General features: G+C 36.1%; 1 protein-coding gene across 3 annotated transcripts in view; it reads right to left on the reverse strand.

Annotated features, from left to right (window-relative positions):
* LOC105151162 (uncharacterized) overlaps positions 1–20,400 on the reverse strand; it is a 303,301-nt gene that overhangs the window by 2,643 nt on the left and 280,258 nt on the right. For all 3 annotated transcript variants that reach the window (XM_087413985.1, XM_087413987.1, XM_087413986.1), the window contains 9 exons: positions 2,602–3,046; positions 2,274–2,526; positions 1,886–1,961; positions 1,629–1,802; positions 1,127–1,498; positions 846–989; positions 555–768; positions 345–461; positions 54–257 (listed from right to left, as the gene is read on the reverse strand). In XM_087413985.1, coding sequence (XP_087270111.1) covers positions 54–257; positions 345–461; positions 555–768; positions 846–989; positions 1,127–1,498; positions 1,629–1,802; positions 1,886–1,961; positions 2,274–2,526; positions 2,602–3,046 — 1,999 coding nt within the window. The remainder of the gene's footprint in view (positions 1–53; positions 258–344; positions 462–554; positions 769–845; positions 990–1,126; positions 1,499–1,628; positions 1,803–1,885; positions 1,962–2,273; positions 2,527–2,601; positions 3,047–20,400) is intronic.

Here is a 20,400-nt window from a genome sequence, read left to right on the forward strand (position 1 = left end):
ATATCGATATCAAATTTCCTTGAAAGATTATCGAGATCATACGTGGTACTCACCTACGCTACATTGGCTGTTCAGTGTAGTACTACGATGATGCGGTCGTGGACTCGTATCTAACCCAAGATTAAGCGTAGTAGGAGGACCACTGCTTCCACCGCTGCTCGAGGACGAACTGACGGAAATTACGCTGTGCGGCCTTCTGCTGCAACGACTGGAGTCCTCCGTCATTGACACTGCTATAGAGTTTCTAAATCTAGGTGCTGTACAGATAAATTGAAATATTTGTTTTAACATTCATAACAGTAATATAAACCAATAATTTTCGACAATTCATAAATTATACTCACTCTTAGAGAGTTGAGCCACACTGATGGAGCGATCATTTATCTGATCTGCACTAGGCCTTATATCTAAACATGGCTTATTCCCAATACCCATGCTCGACATCTCCGCCAGGCGCACTTCTAAAAAGTAAAACATTATCGATAGTAATTTGCGCTCTTCCAAATATATATTATATACTTTTTGTTATAAACGTAGCAAAGATAGCAAATCACCTCTGTTTCGAAGCGCCTGCTTCCACAGGAGGTTGCTCAGTTCCTCAGTCCAGGCTTTTTTAATATCTTCACTCGCGCATTGTAACGTGTATGTATCTCCTGGTTTCCTCTTGCGGAACCAAATTTCGAATTTTGTAGGCGAATCTGCGATAACGGCGGTTAAACCGATATCTGTCGTTTTAATGCTATGTTTATAGATGTAAATATCAAGATTCTGAAAAAAATATAAGTAATGAAATAAAACAAAAATATAGCATTAATGTACACGCAGCAACATGTGAAAAATCTTACCTTCCTATCGGGAAATCTTCTTGCCTTACTGAAGAGTATAAGATCTTCGAACAGGAATACTTGACGCAGGCATTTTTTGCCTTTTCCTTGCCAAACTAAAAATTCGTTTTGCCGCAACAGTCTACCTTGTTCTTTTACATTTACCTATGAAATAACATCACATCTTTTATATTGTGTAATATAATCGAGCAAATTATTATAATCCTCACTCATTTACTGAAGTGGATATCTATCAATTTTATTTTATTACTTTAAACATATTATAATAAAATGAAACTTACGTCACAATCGCGAAGTGAATCCATTGCCAAAAGATCGTTTCCATGTCGAAGCTGAAATCGCACCATCTGCTCGGCAGCCCTTAAATCCGCTTCACCTTCAACCATCGGTTTCATACCGTCTTCCTTTTCTTCCTTCTCCTCTTTGCCAGACAATTGTTCCGATAAATCTGTGCCGGCTTTGACCAGCTGCTGAAGCAGCAAAGCATATTTTCCCATTCGCTGAACCGGCTTCAATAAATAGCTAGCTAAGTCCATTTTATCTCCCAATTCTAATTGTTTCTGTTTGAAGAAACTCGTGCCGTATTCTGCCATTAGCGAATCGGAATTTGGTTTATTTTTATTGTACAAGGCGTAAAGATAAAATTTCTTCTCCTGCAAGAAAGTTATTTTCACATTTGGCATTTATTTTTATGTCTTGGATTTATTAAAAAAGATATAATGTGATATATATATATATATATATATATATATATATATATATATATATATAGATTATACTTACGTGTCGGAGGAAACATTGTCCCACCAGCATGGGCGATTGCTCGCACTGCTCTAGTTCGCGTAGAAAGTGTTGACTGTGAAACTCGTATATCTTCTCAACATTACCGAAAATTACATTTCTCTGGCCTCTGAGAGCCTGTGGTATGTCCTCCCGTACGAGTTCCGGAATATAGTTCTTCGCAAGAAAGTTTACAGATGTTACTCAGCACGTGTGATAAATAATGAAATTAGCTTCAACGAGATGTATATAATAATTACCTCTATTATATATTCGAGGGACTTCACGTAGTCTCGTTCAGTCTGTATCATCTCCCTCATTATGAGCAGTATTGTTCTGCAAAGTGAAATTCTTCGTTACGATCATATAACAATCGGTACTATGGCATAACGGATATTACGGTGGAATAATGGGTCGCTACTAAAATAGTATTGACACAGCAATAAAATGTCGCACTTAGGATACTAAGTGATTTATTGTTCTATTTTACAATTAATTAAAATATTTCTTTTTTTTAATTCATTTTATTCATTTTATTAATTCTTAATTTTCTTTGAAACTTTCGCTGCAAATTGATCTTGGAAAATTAAAATCGAAAAGATGAAAGATAAAGGATTAATATTTATTAAGGATGTACAAGAATCATACTTTTTCGCCTTCATTCCTGGCGCGATACTAGCTGATCTGTGAAGGTGCGAGTTTACTGGTGGCTTAACCAGCCTTCGTGGTGCCGGACTTCGCGGAGGTGTACGCGGTGGCGAACAGTCCAGAAGCTGCTCGGCACTCTCTCGAAGTTCAGCGATATTGTCCAACACTGGTCGACCACCGCTACCACCTGATCCGACGCTTTCCATCGGACAAGCATAAGACGCGCTGCTGTCGCTATCGTCCCAGGACGTCCCTGGAATACATTTAATCTCAACTTGTAGATCTTCTTGCAACAGCATTAAGAAAAGAGAAGAAGAAGGAGTCTCACTTTTAGCCAAAGTGTCGTCCCAAGAAGTCGACTCGGAAACGGCGAAAGATCTTCTCCTCGCAGGACTTCCCGGAGCGGATGTGGTTCTGGCGACTTCGAGGGCTTCCGCGCATTTATTTCGAGCGATACGACATTGCTCCAGAAGGACTTCATTACCGAGCTTCTCCGCCAGAGCCATCATCTCGGTGAAATGTTCGGGTGGTAGAGGTGGCCTCGCCATCAAGAATTGCTGAGACCTTCTCTCGCTCGCCAGGCGAGCTTCTTGCGCCCATTCGTAGGCGCGATCCTGCAGAAGACAACATCTCGATGTGTCCTCCAGATATTCCCGTCTATCCTCCAAGCGGGAGCCGAATCCTCGTAGGTGTTGCTTCAAAGATCTCGCGAGCTCGCGAAGTCCGCTTGCGCTCGCCGCCTCGGCAAGATCGCTTCCCTTGTCCAGGTGTCTCTGTAATACAAAGAAGAAGAACACAAATCAAAATGACAAATGCACTCACGCAAGTTTCTATTACATCAGTATATACGGAATATTAATTCGGCGAGATCTGATGCCGTACATTCCTGCGTTGTTCATTACTGTCGGAGAGTTCCATTCGGAACTTCATCTAGAGATTCATTTAGAATTTCGCAATGAATACAAGACTGTAACGGAAGTCAGACGAATATTTCATCTACCAACTCATAACGAAGGGCGTGATAAAGAACAAGAATTTCTCGTCTCCCAATGAGACGGTATCCCCGGTCTCGTCTGACGTTGGAATTGTAGATCTCCCGTGGTGCCCGGCGGACTCGTCCCTAATGGAAGGGCCATAAATCGACATATGGGGGTAAATAATGTCGCGATAAGCCCGAGGGTCCGTACCGGACGCTACAGTACAACATCGTCGACTCGTCCGGATGGCTAACACGTGCGTTTACACAGAAAATCCCGCGTGCACGCTCGTTCCGTGCAGGCGTAACGCATCTCGATGATACACGCGTACTCTTACATTCGTGCGAGCGTGAAATCCACTTAGACACGGCTCGGCTGCATCCTGGAGCATGAACTGCTCGATCGAGTGTCCGTGACGAAAGACGCTCTCATATCTCATCCCACGATATAGCTCGGGACACAATATGCGATCGTGGAGAAAGACTACCGTCGTGGATAAGAATCGTATGCGTTCCACGCACGATTACGCGCAATATTGACTATGTAACGCGCCCATGATAAGTTGTTTGCGACTGAAAGAAATTTCTTTGGGCGATTCACTTATTAGGTATACGTAATAACGCATTAATATGCGAACGAAGATGATCGAGATGAGACGTGCGAGGGATGCTCGAGGAGACTTCTGTCGACGGAGAAGAAAGTACTTTGCACGTAACGTCGGCGCATGATACGCGTCACGTTGCACCCTGATAAAATATCACATCTCCCGCAGCGCCTTGAGACACTTTAATATCGTAAGTAGAAAGTGTGCGGCACGTAAGCGCTTTAGATGCGTTACTGATGTTGGGCAGAGAAGAGAAATGCGCAAAGTTCGAATGACCTGGGAATGCAGTGGCAAGCTATTAAAAGTTTTATTACACTTTACCGTAGTTATTGCATTTTTACTGCATTTTATTATGTAATAAAATGATTGTAGCTGTAGATTATAAAGTGTAAACGTAAATGAAATGAATTACTTTATTATATCTTTAATATCTCAATAATTTAAATAATATGACAATATTTAGAAAATAAAGAAGAGTGATATATGTAGACAGTTAAAGAAAAATGTTTTTATTTCGTTATCTTTTTCAAGAAAGAATCCATTGACGCATTTAAAGTGCAATTGTTAAAGATATTTACAACGACAAGTGCACATTAATCTTCAATAATAATTGCATATTCATCTCTTAAGGAACCAGACATTATTTATTCAGTGATAAATCTTGTACTACATGTCCATCCTATAAATTTATAAATCAAATTCGTCCTTGGAAATATAATTACACCAAATGGCTGTGTATCTTTTTCACAATCGATCATTGAACGCAGCACGTGTTACACGGGATGATCTTCATTCACCCTGGCGTTTGTTACATGCACGTGGCTGACTCCCCCAAGAATCTTGAATTATTAGAACTATTTTTTCCTTCGCCTCACGTCGAAGTACGAGACTCGTGAGAGAATTATGTGACACGTGCAATGTTGTATTTTTTTTTTCATGCTGCTGGTAATCTCAAGAACAACGTACTAGCAGTATGAATGTACAATCTCGTGTCAATCCGTATAGAATAAAGAATTATCGTTCAATTAATTTATAAGTACTTTATAGTGTTACTTTATAGTGTCTAGTTTTAATTATATATATATATATTTTTTTTTTTCCAGTTGTGATTAATAGCACAGTAGAACTCGTGTATCCATCTTCTCATTTTCATCTGCAACACAAACGGCCCTAATTCTTTTAATACTATCAACATTATGCGTTGATTAAAGTAACATTCTTCAAAAATTGTTTTTTTTTTTTCAGAAATAAGTTTTGGTAAATAAAACTCTAAAGTGTTAAAATCATTAGTATTCAGTATTACAGTTCTCTCGATGTCAGTGCAATAATTGCGAGCACCGTTGCAAATCGGATTCCATAAAGTGATCGCCAATTCAAATCGTAAATCAACATAAATTCATGCGTGTGTCGACAATACTTTTTTATGGTTGCGCACTTTCCAATCAGGATATTGAATCTTCTATCGAAACAGATCGATTTGCGCCTGGTCCATCTTCATGATTATAAGCGGTTTGTAGAGCATGTGAAATATTGCCTCAAGGATCATGATATATCTCCCTCTTTCTTTTCTCTTTTCTCCTCGAGTCGTTTAATCAGAGGGACCGTTTTGATACAGGGTATAATCCTCTCCAAATAGGCGTGCGACCCTTTTACACATTGTACATGCGCGTGCGTAAGGGCGATTATTAAATTTCATATGTCCAACAGCCATTATCTCGCGGCACAGTTCCTTTAAAAGTCCACATGTGATATCGCATTCTCTATTTCCTTTTCCAAAGTGTTTCGCGTGTTTCGCGTGTCTCGCAATGTCGTTAATTGTTTATCTACACGAGAAAATCTACCCGCATTTTTATGGAAGTCTACCTATAACTTGTTAATTCATTGTTTCGCCCTCATTTGTGACGCGTATATTCAGACCAGCGCAAATCCTAGATTATCGTGAAAGTGTATTTATTTTAACTGCACTTACACATAGGAAAACTCAAATATCGTGAATAATGGACATATAATGGCACAAATTCTAGATTATCGTGAAAGTGTAATTATTTAACTGCATTTACATATTTAAAAGAACATCAGACCGTGAAATAATAGACACATGATGCACACGTTTATACGCGTATATAAAAATTCAAGACTAACATGATTGTTTAAACTATATAACAATTTTCTCACGCATATATTGAATATAAATGTAATAAAGTGTGATAAATTACGGTAATCGCGTTCAACTGACGTAAATTGCTGTATAGGAAAGTGCAGACGAATGCGCATCGATCATAAATACCCAGCTTGCCCAGAGATGCCTCGATTATTAAATGTACGTTATATTGAAATTATATTCTACAATTCCATAATAAATTATTATAATATGAAAATACTAGATACGAATATTAGAGCGATTTGTGATTATTACGGTGGAATGTAGAAAGGCGCCTCTTGGAGCATAATTGTTGGAGCGTGAAACCAGATTAGCTAAAACGTGACCAACCTCGCGGATACATAGATTTGTGCCTTGCCTGCGAACGGTCACGCTTATGTCCGTGCATTCATTAATTGACACGTATACTTGATTATCATAATAGATTGTCAATTAATATCAAGGAAGTTGAGCTAACGCTCGGACAAAGACCCCTGGCAGCGCTGAACATACAGCGCCGATTATACTTTCTAATTACAGCAATACCCTGTATCCATACTCGCCAAGAATGGAAAGTTTTATTTTAAATAGATTACTCTCAGTGTCCCGGAAGGATTCAATCGCGACACACTTTTTCGAAGGCAATGAAAGTATCTAATTAACACATCCCTATCGATTAAGGATACGCGTATCATGATCTTTCGCAAGCACAAAGATTCGTGTCTTCACGTTCGATGACTGGAAATAATTATAGCTGGCGTGTGCGATTCTCTAGTATCGGCGATTGGGTGCATTTTAGCGTAACGCAGAGGTGAGCAGATGTGTAAGATCGATATGCGAAAGAAAACGGGAGCACAGGATGGGCACGGTAAAAATGCAAGTCAATGCGTCAAGGCACTTAACACGCTGTGGCGAAATTAATTATAGATGAGCTATACGGACGCAACTCATTGTAACGCGAACGAATACAATGACTCACATTTTGTTTGATCACTATGGTCTTAAGAGGTCCGAGGAACTTAATCGGGCCGTATATGTCGTGCTTCGTGGTATGCTAACAAGTTGAATTCCACCTTATGATTCAAGCATATCGCAAGTATATTTCTTCCTAGTGCAAACTATTCAACCTGTTTGCAAGCAAGTACAAGTTATTTTATCAACAATATGACCATTTACGTACGATAAAAGATAATTCTGAGTATATTAAAAAAAAAATGAGTACATTAAAATTTCGAATCAATTTTGATTAAATTATTTATCCGAGTCGCCAGACTTTTTAAATATTCGTTTAAACAATACAATATTAAGAAAGCATAATTACTATAATTTAATTATAATTTACAATCACTTTCGGTACTAATTATATTCTTTTATAAAATTATAAATACAATTATTATCAATAACATTATAGCAGTAATAGAAAAATAAATCATAACCATATTATTATATCATAAAATTATAATCAAAAATATCAAATATTTTTCACTTAGTGCAGCTTACAAAATGCATAACTACACGAATTAGAGCAATTTATTTTAATAGTATTATGCGACGTCCCATTTGCGATGTCCGACTGCCAGTAAATCGACATAGTCGATTTAAATTGATCTATCCTTCTGCCATCTGATAGTTAGATCCTATTAGTACCATAAGAAATAAAAATGATGCAATACACGTGGCTGCAATATTATCCAATTGTTATCGTACACATTCAAAGCGACTCTTAATGCTCTTCTCTGTCACTTTACGTGCTCTATTAAACAACGCTAATTAACCGTTAAAGTAATCCTACGTTATCGTTAACTATGGGTGGGCTTTTAAGTCAAGCATTCTTGATTCCCGGCTTATACTGTAGTTGTTCAACCGGTAGTTGCAACATTTTCCTAACTGTTTAACGATAAGACGCAATTAGAAAACGCTAGCTGGCGATCAGTCGATTACTATAGAAGTTCTCCTAGTTTTACTAGCTCTCTTCAAAATTATAAATAATTGACGAGAACTTTCCTGTTGATATGATTAAACAAATCACAGTACATCGATTCTTCATTATTGGAAAGATTGCTGATCAACATGGAATGTTGCGCGAGTAAAATCGCAGCAAAATATGAACGACTCGTCAAATCCACTCAGGAAATCGATGTAGTAAGTGTTATCAACAATGACTTTCTTCGCATATCTACGAGATACGAATGTGTGACACGTAAAAGAAAGCGACTGATAATTCCGCGATAAATTCCGTGTTCGTCGAGCATTTAAAAAGAATAGTTTCTTCTAATACAGCAATATAATTATAGAGAAAAGCACAATTGATGATAAAATAGAAAATGGAATTTATTATAAGACAAAAGCTACGGTAAAATTTTTCGTTACAGAGATAAATATCATGCAGCAAATGTTGCAAAAAAAAACGCAATCAAATGGTCATTACTGAACAAGTAATCATTTTCCCGCAAATATGTTAGAAAGTTGCTCGTCTAAGAGAATAAAACTGCAGATTTCTGAAACAATTTTATAAATTACATGTGTAACTTGTTTATGCTCACAGCATTGAATATTTATGGCGGGAACTTTCATTGCGGTAAATCACGAGAATCTTCCTATGAAAGATACATAGAACTCGAATAGCAAACGTATTTCGAAAGTTATGCTCATGGCTTCCTTTCCCGCGCAATTCAATTCCTGATGCAAATTTTGGATGGTGACGGTGCAACAACTTCTCGTTTTCAACCGGAATAGCCGAGGGGGATTTCGTTCTTTGTATTCAAGGATGGCTCTGATGCCAGTTTCAGCGACAACAAATCACCTGTCATGATACTTTCTCCTACTGCAATCCTATTGCATGCTACAGAAAAGGTAGAGTTACACGGGATATTATAGCGCATGCACGTTTAGTCTGAAATTCATCATCTTATTCGCGTGGATCCACAAACACTTCGTTTTGTCTCATTTGACTCGATTTATGATCGCGGTAGACAAGTTAAATAAATTCAGGAGAATGAAGTATCACTGAGAATATTCATAAAGTGACAAGAAGATTGATGTAGTATACAAAGATATAATTACATCTCTAACATGTTAATTATTAATTTGATAACATAATCATTTTCATAATTACATCAGAATTATATCAGTTATATTCGCTTAATTAAAAGAACAAACGATATTTTGCATTAAAATTAAATTTTATAATATATATGGATTGTAAGAAAAAGTTTACTTATCTAAAAAAAAGTAACAAAAATCACGATTGTAAGTAAAATAATCAGACAATGTTCGTTGGCCTTACACCGAGATATTAAATTTATCTTCCCTCCATTTATCTTGCCATTGATGATTAGCACAACGTTAAAAATCTCGTTTGCATGAAGAAAATTATGGAAACATATATATATTGACTAATATAAGCGTGTAGGTACTTTTCATTAATAAAAAAAAACGGAATAATCGCGAATAAATATACACGTTAATTTGCAGTTTATGAGAAAAAAGAGAAGTTAAGCAATATTTTAATTAATAAAACAAATATATGTAACACGATTGTGTACGGAATATTTTATATACAATAGTGGATTATTACTTCACTTTCGATCGTATGACGTATATATTTATGCAATAAAATATAATAACAGCGTGTCTAAGTCTGACATTTAAAGACAGAGAAAGTACGTTGCTCACAATCACTTACTTTATAACAGCTTATTATACACCTGTAAATTGCCTTCTTAGAAATATAAAAACTGTTCTTCCGCTACATTTTTTCGTGACACTTTTTCAATAATATTTTTAATTACTTAATAAAACATAGAAAATGTATTGGAAAAAGAGTTTGGTTGAGTTTAATTGGAATTATAATTAAAAATGGTTAAGTCAACTATTATAGAATTTTCTGGTTAATTTATTCACTATCAGAAATTTTTCTCAGTGTACAAAGAAAAATTCTCCAATCAAAAGCCATTAAAATATTATAGATATCACATAGATGACATAATTGTTATTATGAATTGTTAAATGCATCTTTTATTGAAATCGTACACTGAGAAAAAAATGTTTGATATTTGTAATTACATATTACTATAATTATGATTATTGTTGCTATAATAATAATAACAGTAATTATGTATATATTATAGTTCTAGCGACAAATGTATATAGCTGGCAACCTAAAATGACTATAATTAAAGTTATTATATCCATAAAAGTTTAGGACAATCATATTTTTTTATGGTTGTCCCAAAATGTAACTATAAAATTATAGTCACTTGAATCATTTTTATGGTAATTTCAACTATTTTATGAATATAATAACTTTAATTATAGTCATTTTAGGTTGCCAACTACATACATTTGTCGCTAGAATTATATACATAATTACTGTTATTATTATTATAGCAACAATAATCATAATTATAGTAATATGTAATTATAGTTATAAATATCAAACATTTTTCTCTCAGTGTACGAGAAGATATGCGCATCCACGTTTCTTTATGAATAGTTTCGTGTACGCAACAGGGCACTTAAACTGCACGCCTCGGTCAGAACGTTTCGACACAATCGCGTTATTGCAAAGTTCAAGAGTACTTTTATTGCTTTCCCTCTCGCACCCAACCACTTTCACTTCTCCTCTTCCTACCTTTTTAAGCGCGTGTCGCGCGATTAGCCGCAGAAATGTAGGTATTCACGATGAAAACTGGTACTAGTTGCACGTGAAATCGATAATAGTCGTAGCCACGGACGATCCAAGTGTCTCGAGATATTGCATTCCGTGATGGTAAAGGTCGTACCTCTTGAAATCATCTGCATTCGTCGCGACTCTCTCCCTATTTCGACGCATCTCCCATCGACATGGATCACGCTCGTTTAATCGTTGCGAGATTTTACCTCCTGCATCCAACGAACCTTTTACGGCCGAGGAAACTTTAACGAAGACGCGGCTTTATTACGAAAAAAATATCGCGCATTCGAAAAAATTAAACGGATCTTTTCCAAACGAGGCAAGAAATGCGAAACCTGCGCTCGTCATGAACGCTATGAGCTTAGGCTGAGAGATCACATAAATGGTCTCTCATATTTTATTCGTAACGCCTCGTCAAGATTACTGGAGGCTGGTCGCGTAAGATGTAATTCCAGTCACGAGCGTTGATTCGCTGCATCATTTTTACAGAATTATTTGCTATGCGAAATTACTGCACCGACAGTGCTTGTAATTAAGACCAAATATTCTTTAATTATTAAAAATTTACTTGCAGAAAAATCATCAGTCTTCTAAAAGCGAGAGAGATAAAGTTCAGTAAATAGATAAAACAAGTTCATAATTTTTTAAATTTCATTAAACGCTCGAATTAATTTTATATACCCATCAAACAAATTAATTTAAATTTATTATTAAATATAAATTATTAAGTTTATTGACATGGAAGGCAGTTTCCTATTTATAATTATCCATAAATATATTTTATGGTATTCTATTCTTTTCTCAGAGATCTTACAGAGATACTTCCTTGGATTTTCTGAAGACCATTTTCAACAGGAAAACACGCATGAAGAACTATAAAGTGTGAGAAAAGATCGAACCGAATCGGATCGAGGTCGATAGCTCTAAGCATGATCGATCGATCCGATCTACACTTCGCTTTATGCGCGTCTCGATTTCTATCCGTGATTTTTATTGATCACTTTACTGATCGGCCGTGATCCTTATTGCCATATAGATGCAGATATATTGCACGCGCGGGAAGTATGCACCTAAATCGTTCGTGAGAAGGTCGAATTCCGAGATCGTGGCTTTGCAATACTCCAAGTGTATCTCGTTACAGATTTGGCTCTGTAAAGTAGTTTACACGGTACGCTTCCCGCCTGCGTAATCGAGTAACATGATCTGAAAATAGATTTCGCGAGACATAATCACGTCTAATTCTGATATATGTAGACCACATTACACGAACTACGATAGATAACCTGATACTTATACATATGGCGACAAGACAATTTCTTGAACAAAACAGGAATCTAATATTTCATACATGTATTAGGCAAAAATAATTGAAATATATTAAGCGGCAAAATAATAAAAAATTTTTAATATGTTAGAAATAACGAAATTTATATATGAGCTGATAAATAGAAAGTTCTAATTTTACAAACCACAAACAATTGTTATAATCAATTTTATTAAATCGTTTAGTGTTCACTGTTACCTTTTATAACAAAACCTTACCGCAGACCAAGAGCTGAGGATACCAATGAGAATCGTGAGAAGACTAGCGTTGCAACCGCACTCGCGGTCACATTTTTTTGTCGAGGATAACCACGTGGAGAAAAGAATGATTTTACGAGAGCACGATCTCGCGTTGAAACGTATATAAAGAGTGATTTATGATCGGTAGAAGCGGTCGGAACGCAGGAAGAAGATGAGGATGCACCCTCAGTGGTTACTCGATTCTTGAGCCGCGACACGTTATTTATGCGCAACGCACACAGGGTGTCGTTTTTCAGTCGTGCACCTTTACGGATTTCTTACGTGTTTTGATGCCAGAGGAACCGCAAAACTGCATACGAATGTTTAACTTTTGTGGTCGACTTACGTGTCATCACGCCATAAAAAATGTCGAGGCAACAGGGATACGTCAACAAACAGATATCAATTACGTCCCACATAATCATATATTCTTATCTATATTTTAATCGTTTTTAAATATCTACACTGAAGAAGACTATTTTAGACACACAATTTATTATAATATATACTGAAAAAGAATATTTTAAAAATACATTTCAATTTTTCGAAGAAAAGATAAATTTATACATTTTACACCTGAAATATATTTTTTTATTTGTTTAAAATAAATTATTTTTCAAATATAAACTCGAAATCATCATGACCACATAAACACATATTCTAACGGTTCAGAAAATGTTCGTCATTCACGATGAAACAAACATTACATTACAAAGCATGTTAGTACAATAGGAATAAAGGACTCTTGCATCTGTCGTTCTTACTGCCTAGGGAGTGGTGTCAACCTGTTGAAAACCTTACAGTCCGCGTTTAGCGCAAAAGTTTACAGCTGTCAGATGATTCTCAGAGTGAAAAGCGAGAACCTCTGCAATCGATGGATCATGTGCTCATAACAGTGCTGAGAGGCGATTAGGGTGAATGGCCGTAAATAGTTTCTATAAACCACCTCTTAGATTATTACAGCATCGTAAATCTTGTACGATATGTGTTTACAAATATACTTTATTTAGACTTATTATGCAGTAAAAGTCAAACGCCTTTTTTAGATCAATGAAAAATTATATTGCGCTATATCATTAATTACACACATTAACAATTTTACTCATTTATTTTCGATTATTTTACGATATCATGATGGATAATTATTTGTGACAAAAATGTTGCAGACCAGAATTTATGAGGGTTCGCGTGTAGTGCTTTAAAGAGAATCATTGAAATTCAATGCAATATTGAGAGAAAGCAGTCGAGTGACTATTCAACCAAATATAATTCAGGTGATTATGAGAGAATACACGGGAGAGTGCATTATAATTATCGCTTTGTAATTTGCTGCAAGCACCCTCCCTCTTCCGACGTTTAATTCAACGTTATCCGCTCTAATTAAAGAGCAAAAGCATGAAACATGTGGCGACATAGCAACCCTACTACCTCGATAGAAGAATATAATACAAAAATCGCTCTCCGGTATGCTCGAGTTTCGACTACTATTGTGATCGCACCTGGTAATGATTCAAAATCATTATGCGAAAAATAAATGATTTAAATGAATAACCACACGTTGCTTTTCTCTTCACTCGATAAAATGTAAAATTACATTGTACCATTGCGAGCCATTCTGCATTAATTTTTTCGTTCATATTTATTTCTTTAGTATCATTTACAAATATTTGCTGTATGAATATTTATAAAAACAGTATCATTACTCAATATTATGTTACGCGATAGTAAATTATTCGTTACATTTTTGCGCTCTATTTTTGATCCAAGTGAGCAAAAATATACATTTCGTCATAGATTCGCCCAGATTTTCTTGTGCTTGCTTAATTCTGCCAACACGATTATGTCAGCCTTTGAGATTGTCGATGCTAGTAGATAGAAATATCGTGTTTCACATCTAAAAAAGGTCGTGATTAATGATGCAAAGTAGTGGAATGCAAGGCAATACTGTAACAATCATTACAAATCTCTCGATAGCATTTATTACGTAAATCAATCATTAATTAAACTGACAAAATCTTAAGTAGAAAAAAATTATATTAACGTCAACTGTCCACCAAGTATATCTATTTCCTCCATTTTTGACATCGCTCTTCGCTTCCTTCCCTTCGACAAAAACTTCCTACGAGCTACGAGGCGACAACTCTCGGCGTTCGTTTTAGTTGCATGTGACTTGCACATCCTATGCACCGCTCAGTTATTCTTAGACCGTAAAACGTTTATTTTTCTCGGCTTAAAAGGTTTCAAACTATGGGGTCTACATACGAGTATACGTGCGCTCTAATAACTCGACGATGTCGAGTTACGCACATATATGCATCAGTGATGCGTATATAGAAGCTATAAATTTTTCAATCAAGACTCCTTCGCATAGTAATAATGAAATTCACGGGATTATTCGCGGGACCTTTTCTTACGTAATTCTATTGCGATGATTAATAGTCGATCGTTACGCAGATTTCCGACTGAAAGATCACTGATATTTTAATACATCAACAATAAGTAGTAATTATTACCCAGAAATAGCTTACCTCATCTTTTCTAAGTATACAGAGATCTTACAGATATTAAAAGTCAAACTTTCTAAAATTGGATTATTTCAATATTAAAATCTGCAAACAATTAGTGAATTTCACAACAATTTTAACTTAAAGTATTTTGAACTATATGAATGAACTATACATTAATTATACAACAAAAAATTATCTCGTTGGAGAATTATTATAAAATTATTTCTCAATTTTGATTTGAGTTTAAAACGAATATTAGCTAGAAATTTAAATGTCAAAATAATCAATGAATTCTGACAGCTTCTAGTCACGAGGATTTTATATCAATATATCCATTCATTCGCGAGAAGAAATTATCCAATCCGAGCTTTTTTAAAAGTAGGTCGATATCTTAATTCACATACATTTAATAGCTTGTGTGGAATTGAAGATTTTATCTGACTATAGCGTATAAGATGGTGTTGCGATCGAATACATGCATTATTACGAAGCAACGTATATATTAGATACAATGATAAGAGTTATAATGAATATGATAAATTTCCATGCACGAGCGTACCACCAACAGATTGAATCATATCAGCGAATGTCAAGATTAGATTATCCCCAGAAATAATAACTAATTCAATTTTCTTTACATCGCGAAATATATTCAAAATATTCGCGTCAGTTAAATATTCTATCCATGTCATTTAAATTACAAAATGTCGCACTTAATAATGTCACGGTTTCCTTTGGATTTCGATTATGTAACATTCAATTTTATTTAAACTGTATTCAAAAACTTTAATGAGATTATATACAAAATATCCTGAAATTCGCGAATCAAAATACCACAAGAAAGTTCTAAAAAAAAAAGTTTAAAACTAATTGCAGATTAATTACGATTAAACCGTGTGAGTGAATCGATAGTAATCGCGCATAGTAACTCACGGACAAGCAGCCGTTTAATCATAATTTGTAATTGGCTAATTTTAAACCTTCATATCTGAAAAACTATTGCTTAAATAAAACATTGCAAATCATTTTTAAACCTGTTGTTTTGAAAACTTTCTTGCTATGGTATTTTAATTCACTTCGATTGATTTGAATTTCAGGAACACCCTGTATATATACATATATCTATACATGTACCTGTAAATAATTCTAGCAATTTTAGTCATAAATTATCGTTCAACGAGAGAGAATTAAATTTCAGAGAGATTTAATTTCAGCTTTAATATTTTGGAAAAAAATTTCTTTTCACTTTTTACTTAATTTAATCAAGTGATTACAATTTGCAAAGGGCCCTAGCAAATCGCAATTAGGAGAAAGTATTAACGGAATTATTCGAGGTTGTTTGATCAATTTGATACAGACCGAATGTAATCGGTCTCGATTCAATCGCGAGTATCAAAGGAATCTATGCTCGCACAATGTTGCTGAGAGTGCAAGGCGAGAGTATTGACGTTTACATAAGCGTCTCTGATGTAATTGATCACGAACGCAATGACTCGGGCGGACCGGTGCGCAAACTGCTGATTGCATTACAGTGCGATCTATCCGCTGGTGATTCGTGGAGGGGAAAAAAGGATACGAACGTGGCGCGCGAGCGTGGGATACAATCAGCTCGCCCCGACTTAATTGTCTAACGCGAAGCAGCTTGTAATCCGTCTCTGATGGAGCTTGGTTTAACGAGCTTCATCAGGTAAAAAAGATCCTACCGCAATGACCGCGCCCATACTCTACACCACGAATTCCCAGCCTCGAAGAGATGCTGGATAATGCTCTACGAATGTCGTGGCGAGTGGGTAGTTACCGCTTAGTATATCGAAATCAAAAGCGTCCGCCGAGTGCACGTAGAGTTCAAGTACAGCGATTACCTCGTATCCATCAGCTAGACGACGGCGTTAAATTTGCGCCTATAATGATCGTGGGTGAAGGGAAAGAGGGAGGGATTCGGATTTTACATTAAAAGCCGTTCTCCGTTTCCACTCAACTTCCATCTCAATCTACCTAATTCTCCTAATCATCAAAGGAAGTAGTTACTCTTATATCCAATTACGCTTTCTCTGGAACGTGAGTCTTTAACCTTGATGCAATTTTCCATCATCATATTCATCTATATCTACATCTTTCCAAGTAGATCAAAATACTCTTTTCCTTTTATTGCGCTCTTTAAAAAGTCAGAGGGGTCTACCTGCACTCTCCAGATTGCCTGCAGTAAATCAGTCAATGAACTTCCAACGAAGTGTCAAATTACCCGTAACACGCCAAATAGCGCGTATCATCGTAAACATGTGGATGTCGATTTCGAAAGGGAAAAGGACTCATCGCCCATCACGTTATTACTCTATCGTGATGTGTATTTTTTTCCACCAGCAGTGACGAGCCTTTAACGGTGCATTCGAAAACGAATCGTTCCAGGAGGCCTTCGCGTACGTCTGCGATGTGACATATCGATATCAGAGGCCTCAGCTCCGGGAGCATCGCCATGCCTAGGCATGTCCATGTGACACGAATAATAGCTAACGGCAAAGCGTATTGCGAACACGCCGGTATCTGAATATCACGCTTTGTCACGCAAATAAGTACGGGCTCGCTAATACACGCCGAGTATTCGCAGTGGGTACATTTATTACTGTATGCAGTTTGCTGCAACGAGAACGCATCGTACATATGAGATGCGAGAGCTCCTCCAGGAAAATGGGATGATTGATGGTCGAGAGTCATTCGTACTGTCCACGTAGGTATGTGAGAGAGAATACATTTTTACTGTGCTAAATACCAGAGTACGGTGAGAGAAACAATCAAAATTATTATGGTCAGAAAAATGTTCACGTAAATTATAATTGATGAATTATGGCATTTCGTTTTAAGCGTTTAAGCTTTCATCTCAGCGGCATTTGTGATCTTTTCCTACTATAATCTTAAATAAATTATATATGTCACAGGAGGTTACGGTGAAATCGATTTATTTGTGTGTGATAATTTTAATCACATCTATTGAGTTTTCACTATAAATTATTATCTTATATGCTTATATACAATACAAATAAATGGTTTGCAAAGATATATATATATATATATATATATATATATATATATATATAAATGAAAGTAGTACGTTTATAAATTGAAAAAAGCTTCAAATATTTTTGCAAACCAAATGTAATAATGATAAATGAACTCATAACTATACATAAATATAATTAGAAGTTTATGCTGATACTTACTATTAATGTCTACATTTTTTTAAATCCTCCGTCGACGATGTTAATCTTTAAAGGCACAGTTAATGGTTTTACAAGAGAAGAATTTTTTTCAAATTTTATACAATCGGAACGATATAAAAATCCGCACTGAAGATCAAAAATCCAGATTATAGATAAAGGGCAAAAAAATTCACATTATCGATGACAGATTTTAAAATAATTAAATCAACTTTTTTCTATTTTTTTATAAGTAAAAATTTATGTAAGATATCTTTATTAATCTTATTATTTTAAATTCTATGTCCACGGAGATACTTTACTTTTTTTATATTAATTTTTATTCATTAAAATGTTGGAATGCCTGTTCTTTCGATTCCATTTTTTTTTACAGGCTTTATGAAAATGATTGAATCATGCTAGTCTTGAGCTTAATATACACTTCTTTTTTTAGTACACCGATTATAACAGACTTAACTGCCTGAATAAATTCCTGTGGTTCACCGCCTTCATGCTTCTTTCTCTCTCCTTCTTGTGATACAAGTGATACAAATCTCTCGATTATTGTCCCACATATTACAATATCAGACATCCTGTTTGACATGTCACTCGATTCGTGCGCATTAATTATCATCGATATGCTGTCGATAATCAGCAAATAATGGAGCATCGCCTACATAGCGCACGCAATCGGGAACAGAAATGCATACATTTTTTTCGCCAACGCTTTTCTTTCACCGTGATATTTCGTAAATGTCCCCGAGCGTACATTTACAATGTAAATTATTAATCCAAGTGTTCGAGATTTCATAAATATACCAGATACTCTTGCTAGTTAGATAAAATGTTAGATTTATATGAAATTTTTGCGTTTTCATAATTACATACTTGTAACTAACGCAAACAGATATGTAAATTTTAAAGATCTCTAGACATACTGAAAAAAAACCGTACATTGTAGACTGCCAAAGCTGACCTGACGTTAAAGAATTGCTGCGAGAATAAAGCGGGATGCGAGCGACAAAGTTTGTACGGGCATCTGCGAATAATCAGATATAGCATGGCATTATTCATAAACGTTTTTCCACGTCATTTTAGCGGGATACTGCGCTAACGGCATGCACAATTGCACACGCTATATTTATCGCGACGGATGAACGTGTGATAGAAATGTCGCGGGACCGTCTTATTAATTAGACGTAAAATCGACGGAGGATTTTTTCCGTCCGTTCCATCCTGGAGAACGAAAGCGAAAGGCCAAACCGCCACGAGGAGATTGTTCCGAAGGATAACCGGCGTGCTTAGCGATATCTATATATTATGCAATTGCACCGACCAAGCAAATTGAACATGAATTTTAATAAGGCTCGAACGGCATACTTGTGGTCTCCTGTGTGTTTACGCAAGGAGTGACCATCTATTGCGCGGGGTGTAAACGTAATGAGAGCGCCAAGATAAATGACAGCTTACACTATAAATGAAGTTGTTGTTTCCTCTAAGCAATTCTTCGGACATTTTCATGCGATTTTTTTCAATAATGATAAACGTTCCGAAACAATACAATATATACCATATAATTTTATACATAAGGAAATAAAATATTATTTTTCTATAATAATATTATATGTTGTCAAACCCTCAAGATATATCGACGCCATATAAGACGAGATATTATAAACAAGAGTTATGAAAATGTTTCGGCGAAATATAAAATTACGAGACTGCGTTGACTAAGGAAAAATATTTTCTTGCAGTTTTCATGCTTGGATGATGATCCACAAAAGAACGGTACATCGATTGCGTTGGCGCTGTTTCGCGGTTAATCATACGACGTTATCGCAACCACGAGAGCGTTCTCGTGCGAACGTTTGCATACCTTGAAATAGCACGGTGACGTGCACAATTAAAATGCGCGCAAACGGGTGCAATTCTGCGCGACAGCTGCGGCCGTTGGTTCGCAAAAGGGAGGACGAAGACTTAGAGGAAAGAGAATAATGGCTGGGGCAATACACGGAGGGCGCAACATGGAGGAGAATGTTGACCAAGCACAACGCTAAAAATATATGGACGAAAGACGATGAATCCCTCGCCTCCCTGACATCCGCTGAATCCGCTTTTACCCTCGAAATTATTCGGCGCACCTTTGACAAGGAATTTTTGGCGCGCGTACGAAGCGGGTAAAACAAGGGAGGAAAATTCCGGTTGCCTTAGCTTCAAATAGTTGTTCTCGTACGCAAGCCCTCAAATATAGTACGGAGGTAACTCGAAAGGAATCTCCAGCAGCGATGAAAAATGATTGCTCGTTACCCCCCGTTTATTCTACACATTAATCTGCAAATCCTTTGCAATGTTACGGAACGGGATAATATAATTACAGCTACATCACATACCTTGAACTAAAAACGTATTTATAAATATAACGGTTGCAGAAATATATTTTGAAATTGAAATACAAATTTTACGAATAGTC

The sequence above is a fragment of the Acromyrmex echinatior genome, chromosome 15 (genome assembly GCF_024713525.1).
Source record: "Acromyrmex echinatior isolate Ae372 chromosome 15, ASM2471352v2, whole genome shotgun sequence".
In the NCBI taxonomy this organism is placed as follows: domain Eukaryota; kingdom Metazoa; phylum Arthropoda; class Insecta; order Hymenoptera; family Formicidae; genus Acromyrmex; species Acromyrmex echinatior.